Below are 27,260 nucleotides of genomic sequence, written 5' to 3' on the forward strand. Positions count from 1 at the left end.
TGTGTGTGTGTGTGTGTGTGTGCACCATTGCATGCAAGGTTTCTGTATTTATAACCACCTCAGAGGATATTGGGGGTCGCGAGTCACTGGCATTGTCATTTTGGGGGTCAGGGGCCGAAAAGTTTGGGAACCCCTGGTCTACAGCAGTGGTCACCAAACTTGGTCCTGGAGGGCCGGTGTCCTGCAGATTTTAGCTCCAACCTTAATCAAACACACCTGAACAAGCTAATTAAGGTCTTACTATGTATACTTGTAACATGCAGGCAGGTGTGTTGAGGCAAGATGGAGCTAAACCCTGCAGGGACACCGGCCCTCCAGGACCAGGATTGGTGACCCCTGGTCTACAGTGTTTCCCACCCCTGTTCCTGAAGGCACACCAACAGTACCCATTTTAAACCTCTTCCTAATCAAACACACCTGAATCAACTCATCAGAACATCAGAAGAGACTCCAAAACCTGAAATGAATCGGTCAGATAAGGAAGACATCCAAAATACTGTTGGTGTGCCTCCAGGAACAGGGTTGGGAAACACTGATTTAATAAACTGTTTTGAACTGCATCAAGCAGCTGCACGCTGTCTTCCGCTGGTGTCCTGAAGGTCTTGTGTTTTGTGTGTTTGTCCTCAGGTGAGGATGAGTTTCTGCTAGGTTTGGGTGAACTGCCGGAGACCTTCCCTAGTGACCCGCCGGAGCCGCTGCCACACTTCCTGCTGGAGCCAGAGGATGCTTACATCATCAAGAACAAAGCTGTCAATCTCTTCTGCACGGCCACACCGGCTGCACAGATCTACTTCAAGTGCAACGGAGAGTGGGTTCATCAGAGAGAGCACACCATAGAGGAGAGAGTGGACGAGACCTCGGGTCAGTCACACACACTCACACACACACACACACACACACACACACACACATACACACACACACACACACACACACAGACATATGTTGGGTTTTCATGTTTTATGAGACTTCACATAGACACAGAATTAATATACTATACAGACTGCAAATACTGTCTTCCTCCAACCATACCTCTAAACCAGGCAGGGGCGCAACTGCACATTTACTGATGGGTATGCGGCTTCAACTTTTGCGCGCCCCCCTTCAATCCAACTATATTTTATAACAGGCAAGTGATAAAATGTGGAAAATATTTCCGTCAATAAATTAAAGATATTTTTTCATAAAGATATCAATATGCTTCAGAAAATACAGTTTCGCAGTTCTGAACACAACTGAAATAGTATGAAGTAGTAAAAGGTATAATTACATTAAGCATGTTAAGTCGCAAAGAAATGCATCTCATACCACCCCAAATTTCTTCTCAATGTATTTTTCCCTCACTAAATGATTATATCACCTTGACTAGCCTAGCTTTTGGACTTTTTTGTACTGTTTGTACTTTGTTTGACATTTGTCAAAACAAAATGATAGACATGGGAGTCCTAAAGGTCAAAAGAACATTGCAATTACTTCTCACATGCATACTGTGAAAAGTGTAAGGTCTGTCTTTGCAAGAACAATTGACTGAAACTGCTAAAATTTAAATAAAAAAGACTGTCAAATGTTTAGTGTAAAAAAAAACAGAAACAAACAAATGTTCTATTTAATTGAAATGTTATAACTTTGTTTGTAGCTAAAATTAAAATAGTTTAGAGCTAAGAAGTTACCAAAAGGCCTGATGAATCAATATGATACATAATAAATTCATAAAATCATATTTTTGAAATGATTTTTCAATGGGGTGGGGGGGGGGTAGATTTTTGAAATGATTTTTTAATTTACTAAAATACAATATTATACGTGTATAAAATGCTAAATAAACATTTTAACAAATATTATATATATATATATATATATATATATATATATATATATATATATATATATATATATATATATATATATATATATATATATATATATATTATTTTAAACTTTTAATATGGATGATTTCAAAAATTGTTTTGGCACAATGGCGCCCCCCATGTGTGGCGCCCCTATGCGCCGCATATACTGCATACCCCCTTTTTGCGCCACTGAAAACAGGGATCACCAAACTTGTTCCTGGAGGGCCGGTGTCCTGCAGATTTTATGTCCAACCCTAATCAAACACACCTGAACAAGCCAATCAAGCTCTTACTAGGTATACTTGAAACACCCAGGCAGGTGTCTTGAGGCAAGTTGGAGCTAAACCCTGCAGGGACACCGGACCTCCAGGAACGAGATTGGGGATCCCTGCCCTAAACCAACCCTCACTGGAGATAATCTGGAATGGCTCTGACTGTTTTTGTTGTTTTTTTTGTTGAAAATACTTCATTCTAGATGAGTTATGAGCTGCTTTTCTCTCATGCTGACCACAGAAATGTTCCCACAAAGTCAAAAAATGGTTTTGCTATGTGACACACACACATAAAAAAACACACTTTTACACACTCACTTGGAAATGCACTCGGACATACTCACAGAGGCAGACATATGCACACACTCACAGAAATAGACACACACACACACACGTGCACACACACACGTGCACACAAACACACAGACACACACACACACAGGCTCTCTCACTCACACTTGCACTCTCACTCAAACAGACAAACACACTCTCACACTCTCACTCACTTACTGGGTCAAACACTTATAGGCGCCGTTTACACTAATGCGTTTTAGTTTGAAAACGCATACGTTTTGCTACGGTTATGCTATCTGTCCACACTACGCCGGAGTTCTCGAGCACCGAAAATGGAGCGTTTCGAAAAATGCTGGAGAGGCCGTTTTTATTCTGAAACGCTGCTGCTCCGTCTCAGTGTGGATGATGGAAAACGGAGACATCTGAAAATGGAGGCGGGGCTGCAGACATTCGCCTATCTTAATGGGGCTTTTCCTCAATATTAAGTAGCCTAACACACAGTTCAGTCCTGCATTATCTCCGTGTAAGTTCAGACTTCGCAAGTTTGATCAAGGCTGCAGTCTCTTCTTCTCAGTTTGATATGGAAAACAGACTATACCGAGGACACGGGTAAATCTTCTAAGGGAACAGTGTACTTTCAAGAGTTCACACTTAGCTGATGATTAATATAAGCTTGTTTGGCATGCTGTCCCGGGAGAGAGCCCTGAGCTCATGAGATCCTCGAGCCCAGGGCTCCCTCCCGTTGCAAAGCGGGAGGGGAGTTTGAGCTCAGGTAGATCTCGAGAACTCCCCCGCTGTAGCAAGTGAATGCTCTTGAAACTAATTACTAACTAGGAGCGTGTCTATGTTGACAATTTGGCTTGTTCAATTGACTTAATTGCATGTTTTTAGGCGGTAGGAGGAAACCGGGGAACCCGGGGGAAACCCACGTGAGCACGGGGAGAAGTGCAAAACTCCGCACAGAAATGTCTGCTAGTTTTGGTAAAGCCAGGAACCAGAGACATTCTTGCTGTGAGGCGACAGTGCTAGGCACTGGGCCACCGTGTCACCCGTCTAAGAAGGAGGCGTAGGGGAGGAAGGGGGGACTCTTCAAAACGAAGATAGCAATGGAATAAACCCCAGGGTATTTATAGTAGTTTAGGAGTCATCTGATTGGATCGTAGTGAATTGGATAATGCGGGTCAGCTGCTAGCAATCATAAGCACGTGATCCTCTCGAAATTTGTTTATACATAAACTTCACTTATAACTTCATTCACATCACCCTGGCTACGTTGTTTCACTTTCGCAACAATAAAATGAAAACATGATTTAATGACCGCCTATTTTCATTTTAATATTAACAACTAAACAGATAGCAGAAATGTTGAGGCGCCGTGCTGCATATATGAGCGTCATCTTCACTGTGTGGATATTTATAACAAAACGGAGTCGATAACAACTGTCTCCTTTCAATTTCAGTGAAAATACGAAACACACCCTCTCTTTTGCTGAATATCAGTTTTAATAATCGATAATGGCCATTATAAAAGTATAACATACAATAAGTTTATACATTATTGGAAATAAAAGCAAGCGATCAGTCAATATACAGAATGTATGTGCTTACATTAATCATTATCTTATCTTTGCGCTCAGCCAAAACACGTTACCTAAGAACAAGTAATAGATTCCAATGACCAAAGTCAGGGAATATGTCGTTAGATAAAGACAACAAGATGAATGAAATATCATGTTTAATAAATATAGTGAGATTAGATCCAGCGGGAGATGCTTGATGAGAAGTCCGACTAGCAGAGCTCTCATTTGGGTAGATGGGCTGCAGTGCTTGCCAAAGAGTGTGTGTGTGTTCACGTGATGTGTGTTTTCAGTGTTTTGGTGTGGACGGAGAGCAGTTCAGAAACGCTGGGTAAAACGCGAGTGTGGACGCGGATCGTTTTCATTCTAAAATGCTGTTTTAAAATTAAGGCCATGTCCACACTAATGCGTTTTCATTTGAAAACGCATATTTTTGTCTCCGTTTTGCCCTTCCATCTACACTGAGACGTGTTTTTAGGAAACAAAAACGTATCTTTTTGAAAACGCTCTCCAAAGTGGATACATTTGAAAACGACTTTTTCGTGTCGTAGTGTAGACTGTGAAAACGGAGTCTTTCGAAAACGATGACGCGTTTTTTGTCATGCGACACTCAGTCATGTTACTAATTCGTTTACTTTATTTTCGTTGTGAGTATGATTTTAGTGATGTCGTCCTTACTGTGAGGGTAAGCAGCGTCATCAGCAGGATACTGTTCTTTAAAGCGGTCCAGTATATCGGCGTATTTGTTTTGGCACGTCTCACAGGCTACATTTCCACTCTCTTTTGCAACTTTGTATTCACGTGTTACTCGAAGCAGCAACTCTACTTCATTGTCAGTCCATTTAAAAAATTCTGTGCTTTTCCTTGACATTTTGCCGCAACGTTTCAAAGAGCCGGAAAGAAAATAAACGTCAGCTGGAAATGACGCGTGGCGAAGCGTCTTACGTTTCACGCATGTGCAGTACAGGTTGAAAGCATTGGTAGTCGTTTCAGTGTGGATGACAAAGTTTTGGAAAACAAATAGAAATGACAGTGTGGACATGAAGCGTTTTTAGAGGAAAACTCTGTTTTCAAATTTATCCGGATTAGTGTAGACATGGCCTAAAACGCACTAGTGTAAACGAGGCCACACACACACACACACACACACACACACACACACACACACACACACACACACACACACAGTAGACACATACAGAATCATACGCACTCTCACACACTCATACACACTCACTTTCAAGTACTTTCTCTCACGCACACACACACACACACGCACACACACTAGACTTCATTCATCATCCCTCGCTCTTATGAGTCTGAAGCATAATGAACTCTTAGGGTGCAGTAAAAGTGCGCAGGCTCTGCTGTATTCATAGTGTTTACTGCTGAAGGTGCTGCTACTGATATTGATAAGCTGCTTCACCACATGTGCAGGTATGAGCATTATTTATGACATCATTTGAGGGCTCAGTCTTTATATGACGGCTTTGGACACACACAGAGGAAGTTTTTCTGTGACGTATACATATACAGCTTTATTTCTGTAGCGCTGGCTTGTTTTAAAGTATGTCAAAGGAAAATAGCAGAGTGGTCATTGTAAGATTAACCAAACGTGCTCAATTTCCACTGAGATGCTTTTATGGAAGATAATAGTGTCGTTTTTGGTTCAGTTTAGATCAGTCTTCAGTTCAGTAACTCTGCACAGTACATCAGGGATGAAATATATTCATTTTCTGCTCTAGAGTGTCTCTGGAAAATTTTCAGCTCTATTCGGTTCACTTTTTCTCTCATACAATATGTCAGTGCCATTAAATTAATTTTTTGGTTGGTTATTAATGGTTATAAAACATTCATATTCAAAAATATGTAGTCTTACAAATAAAACAGTTTATTTTATTGAAGACAGATTCATATGTATGGGATAATGTAAATCCAGCCAGTTGTTCTCTTGCCAGGCTTTCTTCTTATTATTATTATTATTATTATTATTATTATTATTATTATTATTATTATTATTATTATATTTTATTATTTATTATCATTTTATTTTATATAATTTTAATTTATTTAAATATTTAAATTAATTAATTAATTGTTATTTATTTATTTAATTATTTTTCTAATGTTTATTTGCAAATTGCACATTGTTATTATTATTATTATTATTTATTTATTTATTATTATAATTAATAAAATTTTATATTAATTTATTTTTTATTCTTTATTCTTTATTTAATTAATTTTTAAATAAATTTTTATTTATTTATTATTTATTTATTTATTTATTTATTTTGCACATTGCACATTATAATAATTTTATAATAATAATAATAATTATAATTATTGTATTTTTAAATAATTTTGATTTTTTTATTATTTAATTTTTCATATTAGTTTATTTGTATATTTCTATTATTTTATATATTTATTTACTTATCATTTTTTATTTATTTAATTTTATATTTATTATTTATTTACATATTGCACATTATTATTATTATTATTATTATTATTATATTTTATTATTTATTATCATTTTATTTTATATCATTTTAATTCATTTAAATATTTAAATTAATCAATTAATTGTCATTTATTAAATTATTTTTCTACTGTTTATTTGCAAATTGCACATTATTATTATTATTATTATTTTATTTATTATTATAATTAATAATATTTTATATTAATTTATTTTTTATTTTTTATTCTTTATTTCATAAATTTTTTAATACATTTTTATTTATTTATTATTTATTTATTTATTTATTTTGTACATTGCACATTATAATAATTTTATAATAATAATAATAATTATAATTATTTTATTTTTAAATAATTTTAATTTTTTATTATTTAATTTTTCATATTAGTTTATTTGTATATTTCTATTATTTTATATATTTATTTACTTATCATTTTTTATTTATTTAATTTTATATTTATTATTTATTTACATATTGCACATTATTATTATTATTATTATTATTATTATTATTATTGTTGTTGTTAATAATATTTAATATTTTAATAATATTCATATTTTAATATTTTATGTATTAATTAATATTTTATTTTATATTATTTTATTTATATATTGTATGTATATTTATTTATTTATTTATTTATTTATTTATTTATTTATATGTTTATATGTTTATTTATTCATTTATTTATTGAATTTTTTATCTATTTTTATTTGCACATTATAATAATAATAATAATAATAATTATTATTATTATTATTATTATTATTATTATTATATTTATATATTTATTATTTTTTTTGCACATAATAATAATAATAATAATAATTATTATTATTATTATTATTATTATTATTATTATTGTCGTCGTCGTCATCATCATCATTAAAAAATATTGTTATCATTATTATTATCATTATTTGATATTATTTATTGTTATTATTATTTATTATTATTATTATTATTATTATTTTAATTACACGATTTCAGATGGCACAATACAGTCAAGAACATCAAGAAACAGGAAAAACACTATATTGCTATATTGTATTCATTTTGTATTCAATTTAGCTTTTGGGTTTTTTTTCATATTTTTAATATGTTAGTGCTTTTTACTTATCAGTACAGTATCACATAACATTTTATTTAAAAAAAAAAAGTGTTACCAATTCTATTAAACAGAAATTGGGGGGAAATATACAGGGGTGGCTAATACTTTTGACTTAAATATACACGAGACTAAAAATAAACAAGTCTATATTGTAGAAACACCGCAGTGCATTTAGAGGTTGGCCAAACGATTAGCTCTCCAACACTAACGCCGGATCATTGCGAGCGAAAATAGCAGATGTTGGCAGAGGCTGAAGCGCAATCATCTCACGGCGGGAGAAGGCGACACGAGTGTGGGCGAACCGAGAGCTCAATTCATTACGCAGAGGTTAACAAGCTCCTATTGAGCTAATGACTCTAATGGATCTTTGATATCAAGCCGCCGCAGTAATTCTGCGCTAATATCTCTGTGGTGGAAAACTTTGCTGTCATAATCACACCTCGGATATTACTCCGGGGTCAGAGCGTGTAGTTATTACAGGACCAAACTGCCCTAAACACTGTCGTGGAAGTTTATGGAGAGGTTTTAATGTGTGACGGTTAACATTTATCATGAAAGATTATAGCATGTGTGAGAAAGAGGTTTAGAGGGGGATAGAGCGCGATAGAGTTTATGCTTTTAATTAGATTTTCACTCTTTGTTCTCCTATTTATCTCAGTTTGGGATGCTGTAATATCGTTATGCATCAGTTTGATTTGTTGATTTCGGAGATTGTGAGTAATGAAGGTTAAATATGTTCTGTCAAAGTCCCTTTCTATAGTCTTTGGTTCTGTGTTGTCTTGGAAAGACATCCTTATGTTTTCTGTCCTTATCAACTGTTTAAACTGATGCATTAAAAATAATGTGCTGTATATTTATTTAACTTGAACATTTTTATGACAAAACTTCATATCTATTAGAAATCTTATTTATATGTTTCACTCTACTCCAATATAAATAAATAAATACATTTTATATTTATTTATACATTTTTATTTATATTTATTTTATTTATTTTTTATATAAATTTGTATTCATCTGTGTTTAATTAAATTTTATTTCATGTGTATTTTTCTTTAAAATTATTGTATTTATTTGTATATTAATTATTTTTTATTTATTAATTTGCATTTAATTATTTATTTATTTTTATTTCATTTTCAAAATTGCATTTATTTTTATCTATTTTTATTTTCTATTTACATTTATTTTATTTATTTTTATATTATTTATTTTTTATTTTGATTTGTATTTAATTATTTATATATTTTTATTTATTTAATTTGCAAAAATGTATGTTTTTATGTTTATTTTTTAATTTATATATTTTTATTAATATTATTTTACTTATTTTTATATTCATTTAAAAAAATATTTATTTTATTTATTTTTATATTATTTATTTTAAATTATTTGTTTGTGTTTAATTATTTGTTTATTTATATATGTGTGTGTGTGTGTGTGTGTGTGTGTGTGTGTGTGTGTGTGTGTGTGTGTGTGTGTGTGTGTGTGTATAATTTTTTATATTCATTTTTACTTATATTGTTTTTATATTATTTATATTTTATTATTTATTTGTATTTAATTATTTATTTTTATTTATTTAATTTTCAAAAACTCTATTTTATTTATTTTTATATTTATTTTTATATATTTATTATTTATTTATATTGTATTTCATTATGTGTTCATTCATTCATTCACTCTTATATATCTCAGTTTGGGATGCTGTAATATCGTTATGAATTTGTTGATTTTGGAGATTGTGAGTAATGAAGGTTAAATATGTTCTGTCAAAGTCACTTTCTATAGTTTTTGGCTCTGTGTGGCATGAAATGTTGTCTTAGAAACACATCCTTGCAATTTAAGTCCTTATCAACAGTTTAAACTGACTCATTTAAAATAATGGTGACAGTGGCTCAGTGGTTAGCACTGTTGCCTCACAACAAGAAGGTCGCTGGTTCGAGCCCTGGCTGGGTCAGTTAGCATTTTTATGTGGAGCTTGCATGTTCTTCCCGTGTTGGCGTGGGTTTCCTCCGGTTTCCCCCACAGTCCAAACACGTGGGCTATAGGTGAATTGAATAGACTAAATTGTCTGTAGTGTATATGTGTGGGTGTTTCCTAGTACTGGGTTGCAGGTGGAAGGGCATCCACTATGTAAAACTTAATAAGTTGGCAGTTCATTCCGCTGTGGCGACCCCTGATAAATAAAGGCACTAATACGAAGAAAAGTGGACGAATGAATGAATGATTATTTCTTTAACTTTAAAGATACTTTAATATTTTTATTATATAATATAATATCTTATTTATGTTTCACTCTATTCCAATATAAATAAAAAATACATTTTATATTTATTTTTATTTATACATTTTTTATTTATATTTATATAATGTTTTTTATTTTCTTTGTTATTTATTTTTATTTATTTATTTATTTGTAAATTAATAATTTTTATTTATTTATTTGTATAAAATTGTTTTATTTATTTAAATTTTCTTAAACAATTTATTTATTTTAGATTTTTTTTATTTATATAATGTATTTTTATATTCATTTTTATGCATTTCTGTGTTATTTATTTTTTAATTATTTGTCTTTAATCATTTTTTTTATTTGTATTTAATTTTCATAAACATTTTTTGTATTTAGTTTTAGTTATATATTTTATTTATATTTATTTTATTATATGTTTTAGTTTTTGTTTGTTTTTTTTTATTTATTTTTATTTATTAATTTGTATTTATATAATTTTCCAAAATGATTCATTTATTTATTATAAATAAATGTTCTGGGTGTGGGTTTCCTCCGGGTGCTCCGGTTTCCCCCATAGTCCAAACAGTACATTGCTCTATGGCGACCTCTGATAAATAAAGGGACTAAGCTGAAGATATTTTATTTCACAATACTAAAAAAGAGCATATGAAATAAATTGGTGATCATTTATACCATCATAAAGCTCTCCTTGCTGATAAAAAGTATTAATTATTTTTTGAAATATATATTTGAAAAGCTTGATGTTTTCAAGTGAACAAATCACTGTCAGCAAACAGAGCACTCACTTAGTGAATGTTCTAGATTCATCTGGCTGTTTAAATTCTGGTGCCGGTTTAAAATCATATTCACAATAATCCATAACAAAAGTGTGTGCTTACAGGTCTCGCTGTAAATGCACCCCATCCCATTATTGCTGCCATTGATTTTCTGCCTGTGTTTTTGTGTGTGTGTGCATGTGTGTATGCACTCTTACATGCTTTATGTGTCTTTTTATGCTTGCAAGGCGGCACTTTATTGATATCCATCCAGCAGTCTGTTATTAGGAGTGTTTTAAGGGAGTTTGCATTAGTATTGCTTGTGATTTGAGCAGACATCTAGCTTGAAGGCTCATTGTTTGTGTTGTCTTGCAGATTTTAAGCTTTAGAAATGAATGATGTGAGATCATGCTTTATTGAATGATCGAACACAAAAGTTTCACATGCTTTACTTGCAATTTTACAGCAGAAAAACTAATCCAGCAGAATTATACTATAGCTAGGCATGGGACGATAACCGTTTTCAAGGTATACCACGGTTTAGAAAAGTCAAGGTTTTAAAACTGTCAGAATTTTATGCTTTAGTGTTCCTAAGGTATGTGTAAGATTGTTATTTACATTTTTTGTTTGTTTTTTAGGACAACAGTATCTCCAGCAGAAAAATTATCCAAAGATGCCGATTTAAACTGTAAATAAATCTGTGTTTTTGAAACTAATGAAGACAGCAGAAGTCAATGAATGATTTTTATTATTTAGTCTGACGTGTTTACTGCTTCAAAATATCTTAAATGTTTCTCAAAATAAAGTACACGGTGGGCCATTTATATAGATCTTATATATATATATATATATATATATATATATATATATATATATATATATATATATATATAGATCATATATATATATATATATATATATATAGATCATATATATATACACCTTAATAAAATGGAAATGGTTGGTGATAATAACGTCCTGTTTGTGGCACATTAGTACTTGTTAGGGGGCAAACTTTTCAAGACGGGTGGTGACCATGGTGGCCATTTTAAAGTCGGCCATCTTGGATCCAACTTTTTTTTTTTAAAATAGATAACTATTTATATAACTCCTGCAAGAATAAAGTCACCTTAAAACCAAGCCCACCATTGTTTTTCTTGTGAAATTCCCAATAAGTTTGATGTGTCAATTGACCCTCTTCCTATTGAAAAAACAAAAGTTCGATCCAAGATGGCCGACTTCAAAATGGCCACCATGGTGCGTTCCCCCACAGTCCAAAGACATGAGCTGCGTCCCAAATTGCATACTTATGCACTATTGTACGCCATTTTGTAGTATGAATAGTGTAAGTAGTGTGTTCACACTGAAAACTCTAACAATAATAAGTGCACTTTAATTACCTGGATGATGCACTCATTCAGCCGCTAAAATTAAGTGTGTAATGATGGACACTTCACGCACTCAACGACCGCAGGTGTGCTCACGTAGCGGAAGGGGCGGAGCTATCGGACGCACATGTTGAATAACTTTATTTATTTTGGATGGTAAAAGCAAAATTCTCCTACGAGAGTGATTATAGCACCTCCCGATGGTAAATGCGGTTATACTCATGACAGGTATTATCTGATAATTCGGTCGTTTATTTTCACTGATTTGGCGACCGTCAAACGTCATCAGGGAAACGGTTTGAATTTCTGCTTAGTAAAAAAACATTAGTGCTCCATTTGGGACGACACTACATACATATACTATCCTGTTGAGTGTTTAAGTGCATACGTACATAGTGCATGAGTGCATAGTGTATAGTGTGCCATTTGGGATGCAGCTATGCAGTATACTGTATAGGGGAATTGGGTAGGCTAAATTGTCCATAGTGTATGAGTGTGAATGAGTGTGTGTGAATGTTTCCCAGAGATGGGTTGCGGCTGGAAGGGCATCCACTGCGTAAAAATGTGCTGGATAAGTTGGCGGTTCATTCCACTGTGGAAACCCTGGATTAATAAAGGGACTAAGCCGAAAAGAAAATGAATGAATATAATAATACTAATACTATATATATATATATATATATATATATATATATATATATATATATATATATATATATATATATATATATATATATATAATATATATATATATATATATATATATATATATATATATATATATATTTTTTTTTTTTAACAAAACTTCAGGTCATTTTTTTTCTCATAAATGTGTCTTGATTTAAAAAAATGTTTAGGTATATAAAAAAGCTTTTTGTGTTATTTCAACTAAGTCAAAACATAAAATTCACCTTTATTTCAGCATATATTCTCCAAAAACAAGTATCTTACAGCCTCTGAAATGTTATTTGTCAATTTTTTATTTATTTATTTTTTTGCTGTGAGGATGTTTTCAAATAAAATAACCCAAAAAACATTCACAAATAATTTGTTTCCCCGTGTGATCTTCTGCATTGAGCCGCTGACAGTAAACTCCATTTCAGATCCACATTGTTGGGCTCATCTGAGTTTTTTTCTCCCTCATTTCTGTGACCATGGTTTTCTGAAACATTGATGTGTGTCTTTAACTTCACGTCTGTGTTCAAGGCTAGAGATATCTGCACCAAATGCTGCCATAAACACACAAAAACAAGTAAGCACAGAGGGTAAGTGAACTATTGATTTCTATCAGGGAATATTTCTTGGAAATATCGAGGGGTTCATTATTTATACATGTGCAAGTGAAGTGCATTGCTGTCTGCAAGCTGAGCAGTAAAATATATTTAAAAGCATCAGAACGACATCAGCATAAGACATGGCTGGAGATTGGTAGACCGTCTGAGGGATTTTGGACACAAATGTGTCAATGGGTTTTATCAAATGGCAGACATGCAATTTAAATTAATGTAGTATATATATATATATATATATATATATATATATATATATATATTTTTTTTTTTTATTATGTTTTTTATTGTTCGGCCTGAAATGAAAGTATACTTAACTTTAGAAAAGCTTTAAAGTCTCCCAGATCTGCTTTTTTTCTAATGTTAACAGAAGAAAACTAACACAATCCTAAGTCACAGTAACTAAAAATAAAGCATCTTAAAGTTTTTCTACAAAGCGGAAATGACTTTATGAATTCCTTTACATGCAAGATTGATTACTTTACACAATTGATTGATATTCATGAATATGTAAATATTCCTCAGAGGTTTTAGTCAATATTGACATGAGAGCATAGTTGCTGCAGATTTTTCAGCTGCACGTCCATGATGCGAATTTCCTATTCCACCACATCCCAAAGTTGCTCTATTGGATTGAGTCTGGTAACTGTGGAGGCCATTTGAGTGCAGTGAACTCATTGTCATGTTCAAGAAACCAGTCTGAGATGATTTGTACTTTATGACATGGTGCGTTATCCTGCTGGAAGTGGCCATCAGAAGATGGGTACACTGTGGTCATAACGGGATTGACATAGTCAGTAACAATACTCAGGTAGGCTGTGGCGTTGATACAATGCTCAATTGGTACTAATGAGCTCAAAGTGTGCCGAGAAAATATCCCCTACACCCCTACACTACCACCACCAGCCTGAACCGTTGATACAAGGCAGGATGGATCCACGCTTTCATTTCGTTGATGTCAAGTTCTGACCCTACCATACGAACGTCACTGCAGAAATTAAGACTCATCAGACCAGGCAATGATTTTCCAATCACCTGTTGTCCAATTTTCTTGTGTGTAGCCTCAGTTTCCTGTTTTTAGCTGACAGAAGTGGCAGCCGGTGTGCTCTTCTGCTGCTGTAGCCCATCTGCCTCAAGGTTGGTCGTGTTGTGTGATCAGAGATGCTCTTCCGCAGACCTCGGTTGTAACCAACCTGTCTGGCAATTCTCCTCTGACCTCCTGCATCAACAAGGCATTTAAGCCCAAAGAACTGCCGCTGACTGGATATTTTCTCTTTTTCAGACCATTCTCTGTAAACCCTAGAGATGGTTGTGCGTGAAAATCCCAGTAGATCAGCAGTTTCTGAAATAATCAGACTAGCACATCTTTCACCAACAACCATGCCATGTTCAAAATCATTTAAATCACCTTTCTTCCCCAACTCTGATGCTCGCTTTGAACTGCAGCAGATCGTCTTGACTATGTCTACATGCCTAAATGCACTGCGTTGCTGCCATGTGATTGGCTGATTAGAAACATATAACGGGCAGTTAGACAGGTGTACCTAAATAAGTGGCCAGTGGGTGTATGTATAACAGTATAAATTATAATGAAAACAGCAAAAAAAAAGGCATTTCAGTGATAAATCACTTGATTCATCTCATTGTGTTTGTTTAATTGCTTTATTCATTAACATTACTTGCTGTGAATTCCTGTTATTTTTGATCATAAATTGAGCAGTAATATAGCGTGTATGTTTTCCTGCAGCCTGATGGTGTTTTGCAGCTGTGCTCCTGCAGAGATGTTAAATGACTGCCTGCACATTTACATTAATGCATCAGACAGACTCTTTGAGGCTGTTCGGTTCAGCGGTTGCCAGTCGCGGCCTTCAGATTGCTGGAGCTCCAGGAACAAACGCCTCGAGTCTTGAATGTTTACACCAAATTCCTGTCTCTTGTTTAGTGAGTAACATGAAAAGAAAGCGTTCTTGGCATATTTCTTTCGATATGTTAGAAAGACAAACACAGCCTTGCCGAGGCTTCTTTGATCAGCTGATGCTCAAGAAAAAAAAACGTATGCTGCTTCAATCGGTATGCAGATGTTTTCATTGGATCGACTGGTTTGGAATATATCAAATCTTGGGCTGTAACCTTCAGTGTATCTTGGAGAAGTAATGGGTCCAAACTAACCATATTGATTTTGTTAGCTCACATTGCTAGTTTTGTCATCAGTGCATGTCATTAAGAAAAGCAAAATTGCACTTGTGACCCATAATTGAAATCTAAAAGTGTACCTGTTTCTTTTCTGTTCAATTCTCAGATGAGCTCTGTCTGAGGAATTGGGTGTGGCTAACATACTTAAACACGCCCTCCAGCTGCTGACAACAAACAGAAATGATGAGGAGGAGGAGTCTGTTCGGCTGTAATAACTCTCCCCAAACCCTTTTCCCCATCTTTCTGAATGAAATACCTACTTTAATACATCCAATCAGCTCCAGGTAGAAAAAACAAGCCACGCCCACTGTTTTCTTATTTAATATTCCGTTTCTCTAGGAACTGCATCACAATACAAAAAAAACAAACAAAATGGCTGCAGGTTCCGATTCATGTGGACTTTGAGGCAAGTTGTTTCACACAGCGGCCATGTTTGAGGGTGTTCGAGTAGTTGCTATCGGGATGTTCATTTGATGGGACTGACTTTACCTGGAGTTCATTTCAAACTTATTACAAAAAAACATGTTTTCAAGTGTAGTTGGTTCATTTTAAAGCAGAGCATTAAAGCTTTATGTTGATATACTTCTCGTGTGTGAAGCAAGTAGCCTATTCGCTGAGATTCGAGCGTTTGCTGAAACCAGAGGATTAATAACAACTGCAGAAAATGTCGTAAAGAACACGCGTCTGGTCCGAGCCAAAGACTAGAATACACAAGACTTTTTACTCGTATAGTTTTGAATGGGGAACAGTGTAGTGGTCAACACGGCGAATGAAGCCCCGCCCACTAGTACAGGAGCCAATCAGCAATCGCTATAGACCAGGGGTGTCCAAACTCAGTCCTGGAGGGCCGGTGTCCTGCATATTTTAGTTCAAACCCCAATTAAACACACCTGAACCAGCTAATCAAGTTCTTTCTAGGTATATTAGAAACTTCCATCAGCAGCATGATCAGACGATCATTATCCAGAGGATGATAATTTGTAGAAAAGCCATAAATGAGTTTGGTGTTGTGATCTTGTTCCTTTTAAGTGTGCATGCGCATTAGCTCGGGTAACCTGAAAATATGCAGACTTTCTTTCATTTGAACGTTTAGAAACTAAACTTATGAGTCAACTGTTGTTTAATCTTATTGGTGATTCCTAATATGTATTATAAACGTAAGCTTGGCTAACAGTTTTGGAGAGTTTGATGTTTGCCTGAGCATACTGCCTGAAAGGTGCTTAAAAGATGGCTGCTGAGTAAAATTACTCACCTTAAAGGAACTTTATCTGAGCTCCTCTCCTGGAGAAATGATCATTGGCTTCTGTACTAGGAGGCGGAGCTTCATTAGCCATATTGAGCGTTACATTTTCCCTATTGTGAAATGAGTGTCATGTCATGTGTATTCTATTGTCTTTGATATAGCGACTGGGGTGCCTCAGGGCTCTGTTCTATGACCACTACTCTTCTTCATTTACATGGCATCACTGTCATTTAGAAACATGACTTTTCCTATTATTGTTTTTCTGATGACTCCCGGCTCTTCCGCTCATTCCAGCCGGATGATCTGGCGATTGCTGCTCTGATAACAGCATGTCTGCTCAGATATTTTATTTTATTATATTGTTTATCAGATCACTTCAGTGAAAATGTATTATATACATAAATCTATTTTAAGTATGCTATATATTGTATAATTGCAGGTTAACTGTCTGTATACTTAACACCTTATCTTTTTCTGATTTTGATTTATATAACATACACTGAAAAAAAAAAAAAAAATGCAATTTTCTGGCAGCAGATGCATAAAAAAATTACCGGAAAAAAAAACAGAAAAAAAACTGTCCGAATAAAAAATGTAGATAATCTGTAAAAAAAAAAAAAAAAAAAAAAAACCTGTAATTTCCTGTTCCATAATTACAAGTTATTACTGCCATTTTACTATTTATTACTGCAATTACACAGATTTTTACTGTCATTTTACAAATTATTTCTGCAAATAAATAATTTATTAATGTAAGTATACATATTATTAATGTGATTATAAGGATTATTACTGCAATTATACATGTTATTACTGTAATTATACAGATTAATTAATGTGATCATGAGGAAAATTACTGTAATTATATAGATTAATTTACATAATTATGCATGAAATCTCTAAATATTGCATTAAATTGTCCACTTTTAACTTACCTTTAAAATAGAAAGAATTAAACAATGATAAAAAAAAGCTTGGGTAAAAATAATTGCTGTTGTCGTAAACACTGTAAATATAACTACAAACTATAATATAGTCTAACAAATATTTTAAGGATATGTGGATTAAACTCCAAAACTATCTAATTTTTTATTTATTATTATTATTTTTTTTACAAATAACACATTTGGTCATCGTTTAACAACAAAGACAAGGTGAGTGTCATGTGAGGACACCTGCACAATAAAGTTAATAGCAGTTAATACCAAATAAACTAATAAATCAAATAGCAGTTTATTACCAAATAAACAAAAAACAAAGTAAAGGAGTCAAACACTAAACAGTTTAAGACTTATCAACAATGTATCTGTGTGTGCTCAGTTTATAGCTCTTGAAATCATTCCATAATGATCTTATGACTGTGTGTGTAATCAGTTAGAATCAGGGAACTTGGGAGTGTGAGGTGCATGCTGGGAGTTGTAGTTCATTAAAGTAACGTGTAGTTTTCCAGCGATCCGCATCCGCTAGATCACTGGTGATCATCATACTTCGCATAGCAACATTGTTAGAGTAGTAAAATAAACATTTGACAGTTTACAGTGCATGCATTATATGCAGCCTACAAACAATAGGCTATTATTTGACTTTATTAAACTCATGTTAATCTTCATGTTTACTATCTTCACTAAAAACAATTTGACTGAACTTTTGTTTTCCTATTTTTAAAAAAAATAATCTGTAAATATTAACGTAAAATTACGTGTTACTCTCTAAAAATACATCAAATTTCCTTTAAAAAGCAGAAAAATAACATAATACCAAATTACAAGCAATAACTACATTTAATGTTAGAATTTTTTATTACAGAACAAATCTGTAAAACAACAGCTATTTCACTGTATAATGAAAACAACTGGAAAATTCTGTAAAAAAATACAGACAATTACCTGTAAAATAGCGTTTATTTTTTACATTGTATTGACCTTATTCTCCGCAGACGAGTGGGCGCTGCAATTTGAATCTTTTTGGCACGAGACTTCCGGTCTCATTCACTTCCATTCATTTTTAGACATTAAAAACTGCTCGTCTTGCTGTTTGTTGCTGCAAACTGATATTTCCTTGTTATATTATTCTACTTGGTCTGTATAGTCATGCAAACATTTGTTTGTAGAGCAAGTAGCTTGACCGTTTTTTGCCGTTTATTATTCCTTGTCATTTCTCCCATAGGCGACTGAAACGGAAGTTCTAAGACAATCGCGAAAACAGGCGCACTTCCGCATTTTAGAACAAGGTCAATAGAACATGTATATTTCTTGTTCTAAATATATGGCAGTTAAAAGATGCATCTCGTAGGGAAAATGAAGTCACGTGAATGGCTCAGATGTGAGTTTTTCACAGACTTCAACAGAGTGTCAAAATCTTGAAAGTTCTGTGGGTCTCATCTATCAAATCTGATCTTTAATTTGTATTTTCCATTGGATTTAAGTCTGGTGATTTGCCTTGATTTCCTTTCTCTGAAAGATTCTGAGAGTTTCCTTGGCTGTTTTGGATCATTGTCTTGTTAAAATGTCCACCTTGGTTTTATCTTCATTATCCTGCTAATGTAGATGTTGGACTGAAGGAGCTGATATTCATTTTCACTGAGGAAGGCCAAAGGGTTGCTGAAGAACTACTGAGAGATTCCAGCTGCTGTCTGTGCTTTCACTGCCTTTCTACACCTCCCTTTCTTCATGTGTTCAATAACTTGAACTTAAAATATATAGCTTTATTAAGCTAATTAATGTTGTTTTCTTTGCATATATGGATTTATTTGGTTGTTACCAACATTTATTGGAAATTTGAATTTAACGGGACCTTTAGAAATAAGTTTTTTTTTTTTTTTTTTTAGAAAAATGGTGACGTGTTCAATACTTATTTCCCCTCCTGTATATGTAAACTATTTTGTTTAGAAATGTGTTTAACAAAATCTTCTTTCCATGAAACAGAAATTGGGGGGAAAATAACGTTAAATATTGCAGTGTTGTTTTCGAGTATCATGCAACCCTAAAACAAGTATTACATTTTTAATGTGCAATCAGAAGTTCTTCGATTTGGCAAAAACCCGTGCCTGTTCTCAGTCAATACAGGCCAGACGTTGCGCCGATAGTCAGGCGTCCGCCGTCTTGATTCTGATGTGTGTTTTTTCTGTGTGTTTGTGAGCAGGTCTGGTGGTGAGAGAAGCACGGATCGAGATTTCCCGACAGCAGGTGGAGGAGTTGTTTGGTTTGGAAGATTACTGGTGCCAGTGTGTCGCCTGGAGCTCGGCAGGAACAACCAAGAGCCGCAAGGTGCACGTCCGCATCGCGTGTGAGTACAAACACACTGCCTTTCCTCTGACTGTCTGACTGCAGGAGATTTCACTCTCTGACAGACACTGGGAGTTTATTGGGAACACACATACACACACACACACACACACACACACAAGGTCTGTTAGAAAGTCTGTACGCTGGCTGAAGGTAATGGAGCATTTATGCAGATGAGAGACTCCAGACAGGAGACAGTCTGGTGCATATAAACACAGACACACACACACACACATATATACGCGCACTCACACACACTGGGTTTGTCTGGACATCTCTTTATGGTGTTATTAATCTTGTTAATTTCCTGCAGTTCATCTTGAGTGTGTGTGAGTTGGGAGCAGGTTAGCAGTGCAGCCCAAGGGCGATTCAGTCTGCTTCTGCCGACCGGGACTGTGTGTGTGTGTGTGTGTGTGTGAGAGAGAGAGAGAGAGAGAGAGGCTGTCTGGCAGTACAACACAAGAAACTTCCTCTCATTGGGATGCTTTCAGGATCAGAGCTAAATAAATCAGTGCTTCTCCAGGATGAATGAATGGATGGCAGGACAGATAGATAGACAGACGGGTGGAGAGAGGGAGGGGTGAATAAATGATGAACAGGATAGACAGACAGACAAACTGACAGACGGATTGATGGAAATTATGGCTGGATGAATAGACAGATCGATTTATAGATAGACAAATCATGGTTTCATGAACGGATGGGTTGATAGTCGGATGGATGGATGGAAGAATGGACAGACAGACGGGTGGATGGATTGATTGATGAATGGATGAATGATAGATGGACAAGTGGATGTATAGACAAATGATGGTTGGGTATATGGACAAATGGATGGATGGATGCATGGATGGATGGATAGACAGATGATAGTTGGCTGGATGGATGGTTTGATGGATGAATGATAGATGGATGGATGGATGAATAGACAAATGATGGATGGATGGATGGATGGATGAATGGATAGATGATGGATAGAGAGATGGTAGTTGGATGAATGGATGAATGGATGGGTAAATGGACAGACCAATAGATCGATGGATAGATAATTGAATGGATGGACAGATGGATGTATAGAAAAATGACTGGATGGATGGACGGATGGATTGATGGATGAATGATGGATGGACAAATGGATGTATAGACAAATGATGGTTGGATGGATGGACAGATGATAGTTGGATGGATGGATGAATGATGGATGGATGGATGGATGGGTAGACAGATAATGGACGGGTGGATGGATAGACATGATAGTTGGATGAATGGATGATTGATGAATGGATGGATGGATATATAGACAGATGATAATTGAATGGGTGGATGGATTGACACACCAACAGATGAATGCATGGGTGGATGAATATATAGACAAATGATGGTCAGATGGATGAATGATGGTTGGATGGATATACAGATGATAGTTGGATTGATGGATGGTTTGATGAATGAATGATAGATGGATGGATGGATAGACAAATGATGGATCGATGGATGGATCGATGGATGATGGATGAATGGATGGATGATGGATAGAGAGATGGTAGTTGGATGAATGGATGGATGGATGGGTGAATGGACAGACCAATAGATCGATGGATAGATAATTGAATGGATGGACAGATGGATGTATAGAAAAATGACTGGATGGATGGACGGATGGATTGATGGATGAATGATGGATGGACAAATGGATGTATAGACAAATGATGGTTAGATGGATGGACAGATGATAGTTGGATGGATGGATGAATGATGGATGGATGGGTAGACAGATAATGGACGGGTGGATGGATAGACATGATAGTTGGATGAATGGATGATTGATGAATGGATGGATGGATGGATGGATGGATGGATGGATGGATATATAGACAGATGATAATTGAATGGGTGGATGGATTGACAGACCAACAGATGGATGCATGGGTGGATGAATATATAGACAAATGATGGTCAGATGGATGAATGATGGTTGGATGGATATACAGATGATAGTTGGATTGATGGATGGATTGATGGATGAATGATGGATGGATGATGGATAGAGATGATAGTTGAATGGATGGATAGATGATGGGTGGATGGACAGAAAAAATGGATGGATGGATAGATGATTGAATGGATGGACAGATGGATGTATAGAAAAATGATAGTTGGATGAAGAGATGGATTGATGGTCAGATGGATGAATAGAAGGATGAATGATAGATGGATGGATGAATGGATAGACAGATGATAGTTAAATTGATAGATGAATAAGTGATGGATGGATGAGGAATAGACAGATGACAGTTGGATGGATGGATGGATGGATGGATGGATGGATAATTGGATGGATGGGTGGATGGACAGACCAAAAGATTGATAGATGGGTGGATGGATGAATGATGGATAGATATATGATGAAGGGATGGATGTATGGATAGACAGACCAATGGATGGATGGATTGATGGATGGACAGATGGATGTATAGACAAATGATCGTTAGATGGATGGACGGATGGGTTGATGGATGGATGGATGGATGGATGGACAGACAAGTGAACAGATGAATGGATAGATGGAAAGGTGGATTAATGGATAGATGAATGATGGATGGACACACAGATGATAGTTGGATGGGTGGACGGATGGATGGATAGATAGATAGATAGATAGATAGATAGATAGATAGATAGATAGATAGATAGATAGATAGATAGATAGATAGATAGATAGATAGATAGATAGATGGATGGATGGATGGATGGATGGATGGATGGATGGATGGATGGATGGATGGATGGATGGATGGATGGATGGATGGGTGGATGGATAGATGGATGGATGGATGCACAGACAGATGGATGGACAGTTGAACAGATGAATAACGGGTGTGATGGATAGATAGGCAGACAGACAGACAGACAGATAGATAAATAGATAGATAGATAGATAGATAGATAGATAGATAGATAGATAGATAGATAGATAGATAGATAGATAGATAGATAGATAGATAGATAGATAGATAAATAGATAGATAGATAGATAGATAGATAGATAGATAGATAGATAGATAGATAGATAGATAGATAGATAGATAGATAGATAGATAGATAGATAGATAGGTGGATGGATGGATGGATGGATGGATGGATGGATGCACAGACAGATGGATGGACAGTTGAACAGATGAATAATGGGTGTGATGGATAGATAGTTAGATAGACAGACAGACAGACAGACAGACAGACAGACAGATAGATAGATAGATAGATAGATAGATAGATAGATAGATAGATAGATAGATAGATAGATAGATAGATAGATAGATAGATAGATAGATAGATAGATAGATAGATAGATAGATAGATAGATAGATAGGCAGACGGACGGACGGACGGAAGGACGGACAGATGGATAAATGGTTGGGCAGACAAATGGATGAAAGATAGATAAGTGAATGGATTGATAGACACAGAGGGATGGATGAACAGACAATAAGTATAGATGGATAAAAAAATAAACAATCTGATATTCAGGCTTTTCCTCCACTAAACTATAATTTTAGTGTACTTCAGCAACCTTGACAGACTGACAGACGGATGGAGGCTCACTTGTGCGACTGACTAAAAGCGCAGCGCAGATCCATTTAAATTGGTTATGAATATAAACATATGTCTGAGGTGAATGTAAACAGATGGGACAACACAAATAAACAGAGATTTGTCAAAACGCTGGATCTGTTTATTCAGGCTCATTCAGCCTTGGGCTCCTTTACACAAAACACATTCGCTCTTTTCTTCAACACAACACATTTGACTATTTTTGAAAGCACGGACTCATCGTGTGTGAGTGATCCTCATTCATAAAGACATAAATAATATCTTCATTCATTGTAGATCATCAGAAATTGTTTCGGGTTTCTTTAGAGCGATTAGGGCTCATATTAAATCATCATGATCAGGGGTTTATATTAAAACAATAGATATTCATTTACTTAAAGGTGTTTGTTTGCATTCACTCGCTCAGTCAGCCGTATGAAAAGGAGTAGACGTCATATTCAATTTGTTTATGACCTTAAATATATTGCGTAATGTTAGATTAGTAGAGACTGGTACAGTGATAGATGTTATATTTGATTATTGACTAAATATACAACTTTTAACATCTAAAAAGGAGAATAGTAATATATGCTCAATCAAATTTGATTATTTCAGTGAGTAAGTGTGAGATTTTTATATTTCAGATTGCGGGATATATGCAGAATCCTAAGTATTATGTTTTGTTGGTGTAACATGAAATTAGCTCATTTTATGAATATTAATAATCAACAATAATGGTTTATTCTTAATTATTAATATTCCGGCTTAAGCTTCAGTCAGTTTGGTCAAACAAACATATGATTGTAAATGATCATGCTCGCGCGACCGAGTGGACTCCCAGATTATGGATATTAATTATCAACAATAACGAATTATTATTAATCATTAATATTCCGGATAAATTTATTGTTAATTTGACCAAACAAACACAAGCAGAGCCGCTGCTCTTCCGAGCGGACACGGTAATCTATTCATTTAGAAAAAGGGAATTTAATTGCTACTTCTTATGAAGTAGATTAATCATTCAAAAGTTTTAAACAACTTATAATAGCTAGGCAGGGGAATCTGTATTTCAGTGACATTTTCTCGTGAGGCGAACAATACAATTCATTTGATTATAATGGAATTTATTGACTAGTCAGACGGATAACGAACAAACGCACAAACATACATTAAACACAGAACAAAAAGGTAAACCACGTGGAGATATCGGGTCTATAGAACGTGTAACAACAAAGAGAAATAGTAAAGCGAGGAAATGGAGATTTCAGGTAAAAGAGTGACAAAACTTTCAGTTCCACACGCACCATTAAGGACCACCGAGATTATAAAAAACACCTTTTTGATAAAAGGGGCACAGCTTATTCGCATAACTAAAATCACCTGGTCTTTCATGTCTGGAGGTCTCTCTTATGCGTCTCTCTTCCGTCGTGATGAAAACTCCTTTTGATGTCCTTCTTGATGCGTGGAGTTTGTAATGCAGTTCGGACGAACACGATTGCAAACTTTAAACTGAGTTTACTTTGCCGGAAAATAAAGAAAGCGTTACGGGAAGAAGTCCATGCGGCTTAGAAAGCCACGTGGCCCTTAAAGGGACCACGTTTGATGGGTTCTTTGTTAGGACCTTCTCTTTCTGCCCAGATGTTTGGGGGGAAGTGTGCTTATACCTGCGGGTCACGTGACAACCCGTACAGCATTCTGACCAATGATTTCAGGGGAAAGTTTGCGCGGGAACCTTCCTTTGTCTCGAGGCTGCTCGTATGCAAATTCGAGTGTCCGCCTAAAGCATGCGGACAGGCATTTAATACAGGGCTTTAAAGAATAAAGCAATGCGAGTTATGGTCTTGCTCTATGCATCATGTGTTGTAAAATGTGAGCAGAAACCCATCGGTACCAAACATGGGGGGGTTTAAAAGTACATCAACATAATTTTTCATATCCTTACAATATTTATGCTTTACAAAGGCCTAAAGGGAACATGCATACAGGTTATAAGAGAGGTTACACAGGTAAGAAAAGTCAGAAATGAGATACAAAGTTTACAAAACATAACACCTTAGTTTTGTGCTGGTTCAGGATTTGATGAGTTCAGTTTCTTTCTGTCGGGACAGCCTTGTGTGTGTGTGTGTGTGTGTGTGTGTGTGTGTGTGTATATTTGGGCAGGAATGTCTTTGAAGCTCCAGACTCAGTAATCCAGGGACACTGGAGAGATAAAGTCTGTCGGGGGTACCCAGACTTTTTGGAGCCAGGAGTCGTAAAACCCTCCTGTCGACGAAAGCCAGACCGTGATAAAATCAATAAGTAATTTTATCTGTGGACTGTACGCTACAATGGTTTGGCTAATTTACAGTGCATCCGGAAATTATTCATAGCGCTTCACTTTTTTCAAATTTTGTATATGTTACAGCCTTATTCCAAAATGGATAAAATTCATTTATTTCCTCAAAATTTTACTCACAATACCCCATAAGACAATAGATGACGAAATTGTTGCAAATTTATTATTAAAATAAAAAAGCTGAAAAATCACATGTACATCAGTATTCACAGGCTTTGCTCAATACTTTGTTGATGCACCTTTGGCAGCAATTACAGCCTCAAGTCTTTTCAAATATTATGCCACAAGCTTGGCACACCTGTCTTTGGGAATTTTAGCCCATTCCTCTTTGCAGTACCTCTCAAGCTCTATCAGGTTGGATGGGATTTTCAGATCTCTCCAGAGATGTTTAATAGGATTTAGGTCTGGGCTCTGGCTGGGCCACTCAAGGACATTCACGGAGTTGTTGTGAAGCCACTTCATTGATATTTTGGCGGTGTGCTTTGGGACATTGTCCTGCTGGAAGATAAACCGTCGCTGTAGTCTGAGGTCAAGAGCACTCTGAAGCAGGTTTTCATTCAGGTTGTGTCTGTACATTGCTGCATTCATCTTTCCCTCTATCCTGACTAGTCTTCCAGTTCCTGGAAAAGCATCCCTACAGCATGATACTGCCGCCACCATGCTTCACTGTAGGGATGGGGTTAGCCTGGTGATGAGCGGTGCCTGGTTCTCTCCAAACGTAACGCCTGGCATTCACTCCAAAGAGTTCAATTTTAGTCTAATTAGACCAGAGAATTTAGTTTCTTATGGTCTGAGAGTTCTTCAGATGCCTTTTGGCAAATTCCAGGCGGGGAGTAGATAGCCTGATTGGTGGATTGCTGCACAGATGGTTGTCCTTTTGTAAGGTTCTCCTCTCTCCACAGAAGAACGTTGGAGATCAGAGAGAGTGATCATCAGGTTATTGATCACCTTCCTGACTAAGGCCCTTCTCCCCTGATAACTCAGCTTAGATGGTTGGCCAGCTCTAGGAAGAGTCCTGGTGGCTCCAAACATCTTCCACTTACGGATGATGAAGGCCACTGTGCTCATTGGAACTTTCAGAGCAGCAGACATTTTTGTGTAACCTTCTTCTGCCTTGTGCCTTAGGACAATCCTGTCTCGGAGGTCTAAAGACAATTCCTTTGTCTTCATGCTTGGTTTGTGCTTCGACATGCACTGTCAACCCTGGGACCTTATATAGACAGGTGTATGCCTTTTCAAATCATGTCCAATCAACTGAATTTACCACAGGTGAACTCCAGTGAAGCTGCCCAAACATCTCAAGAATGATCAGTGGAAACAAAATGGACC

The 27,260-nt window shown here is 35.3% G+C and overlaps 1 protein-coding gene across 7 annotated transcripts in view; it reads left to right on the top strand.

The window, feature by feature from the left end:
- unc5ca (unc-5 netrin receptor Ca) overlaps window positions 1-27,260 on the top strand; it is a 467,777-nt gene that overhangs the window by 246,745 nt on the left and 193,772 nt on the right. For all 7 annotated transcript variants that reach the window (XM_073951925.1, XM_073951920.1, XM_073951922.1 and 4 more), the window contains 2 exons: window positions 628-861; window positions 19,860-20,003. In XM_073951925.1, the coding sequence (XP_073808026.1) occupies window positions 628-861; window positions 19,860-20,003 (378 nt within the window). The remainder of the gene's footprint in view (window positions 1-627; window positions 862-19,859; window positions 20,004-27,260) is intronic.

The sequence above is a fragment of the Danio rerio genome, chromosome 5 (assembly GCF_049306965.1).
Source record: "Danio rerio strain Tuebingen ecotype United States chromosome 5, GRCz12tu, whole genome shotgun sequence".
Lineage (NCBI taxonomy): Eukaryota > Metazoa > Chordata > Actinopteri > Cypriniformes > Danionidae > Danio > Danio rerio.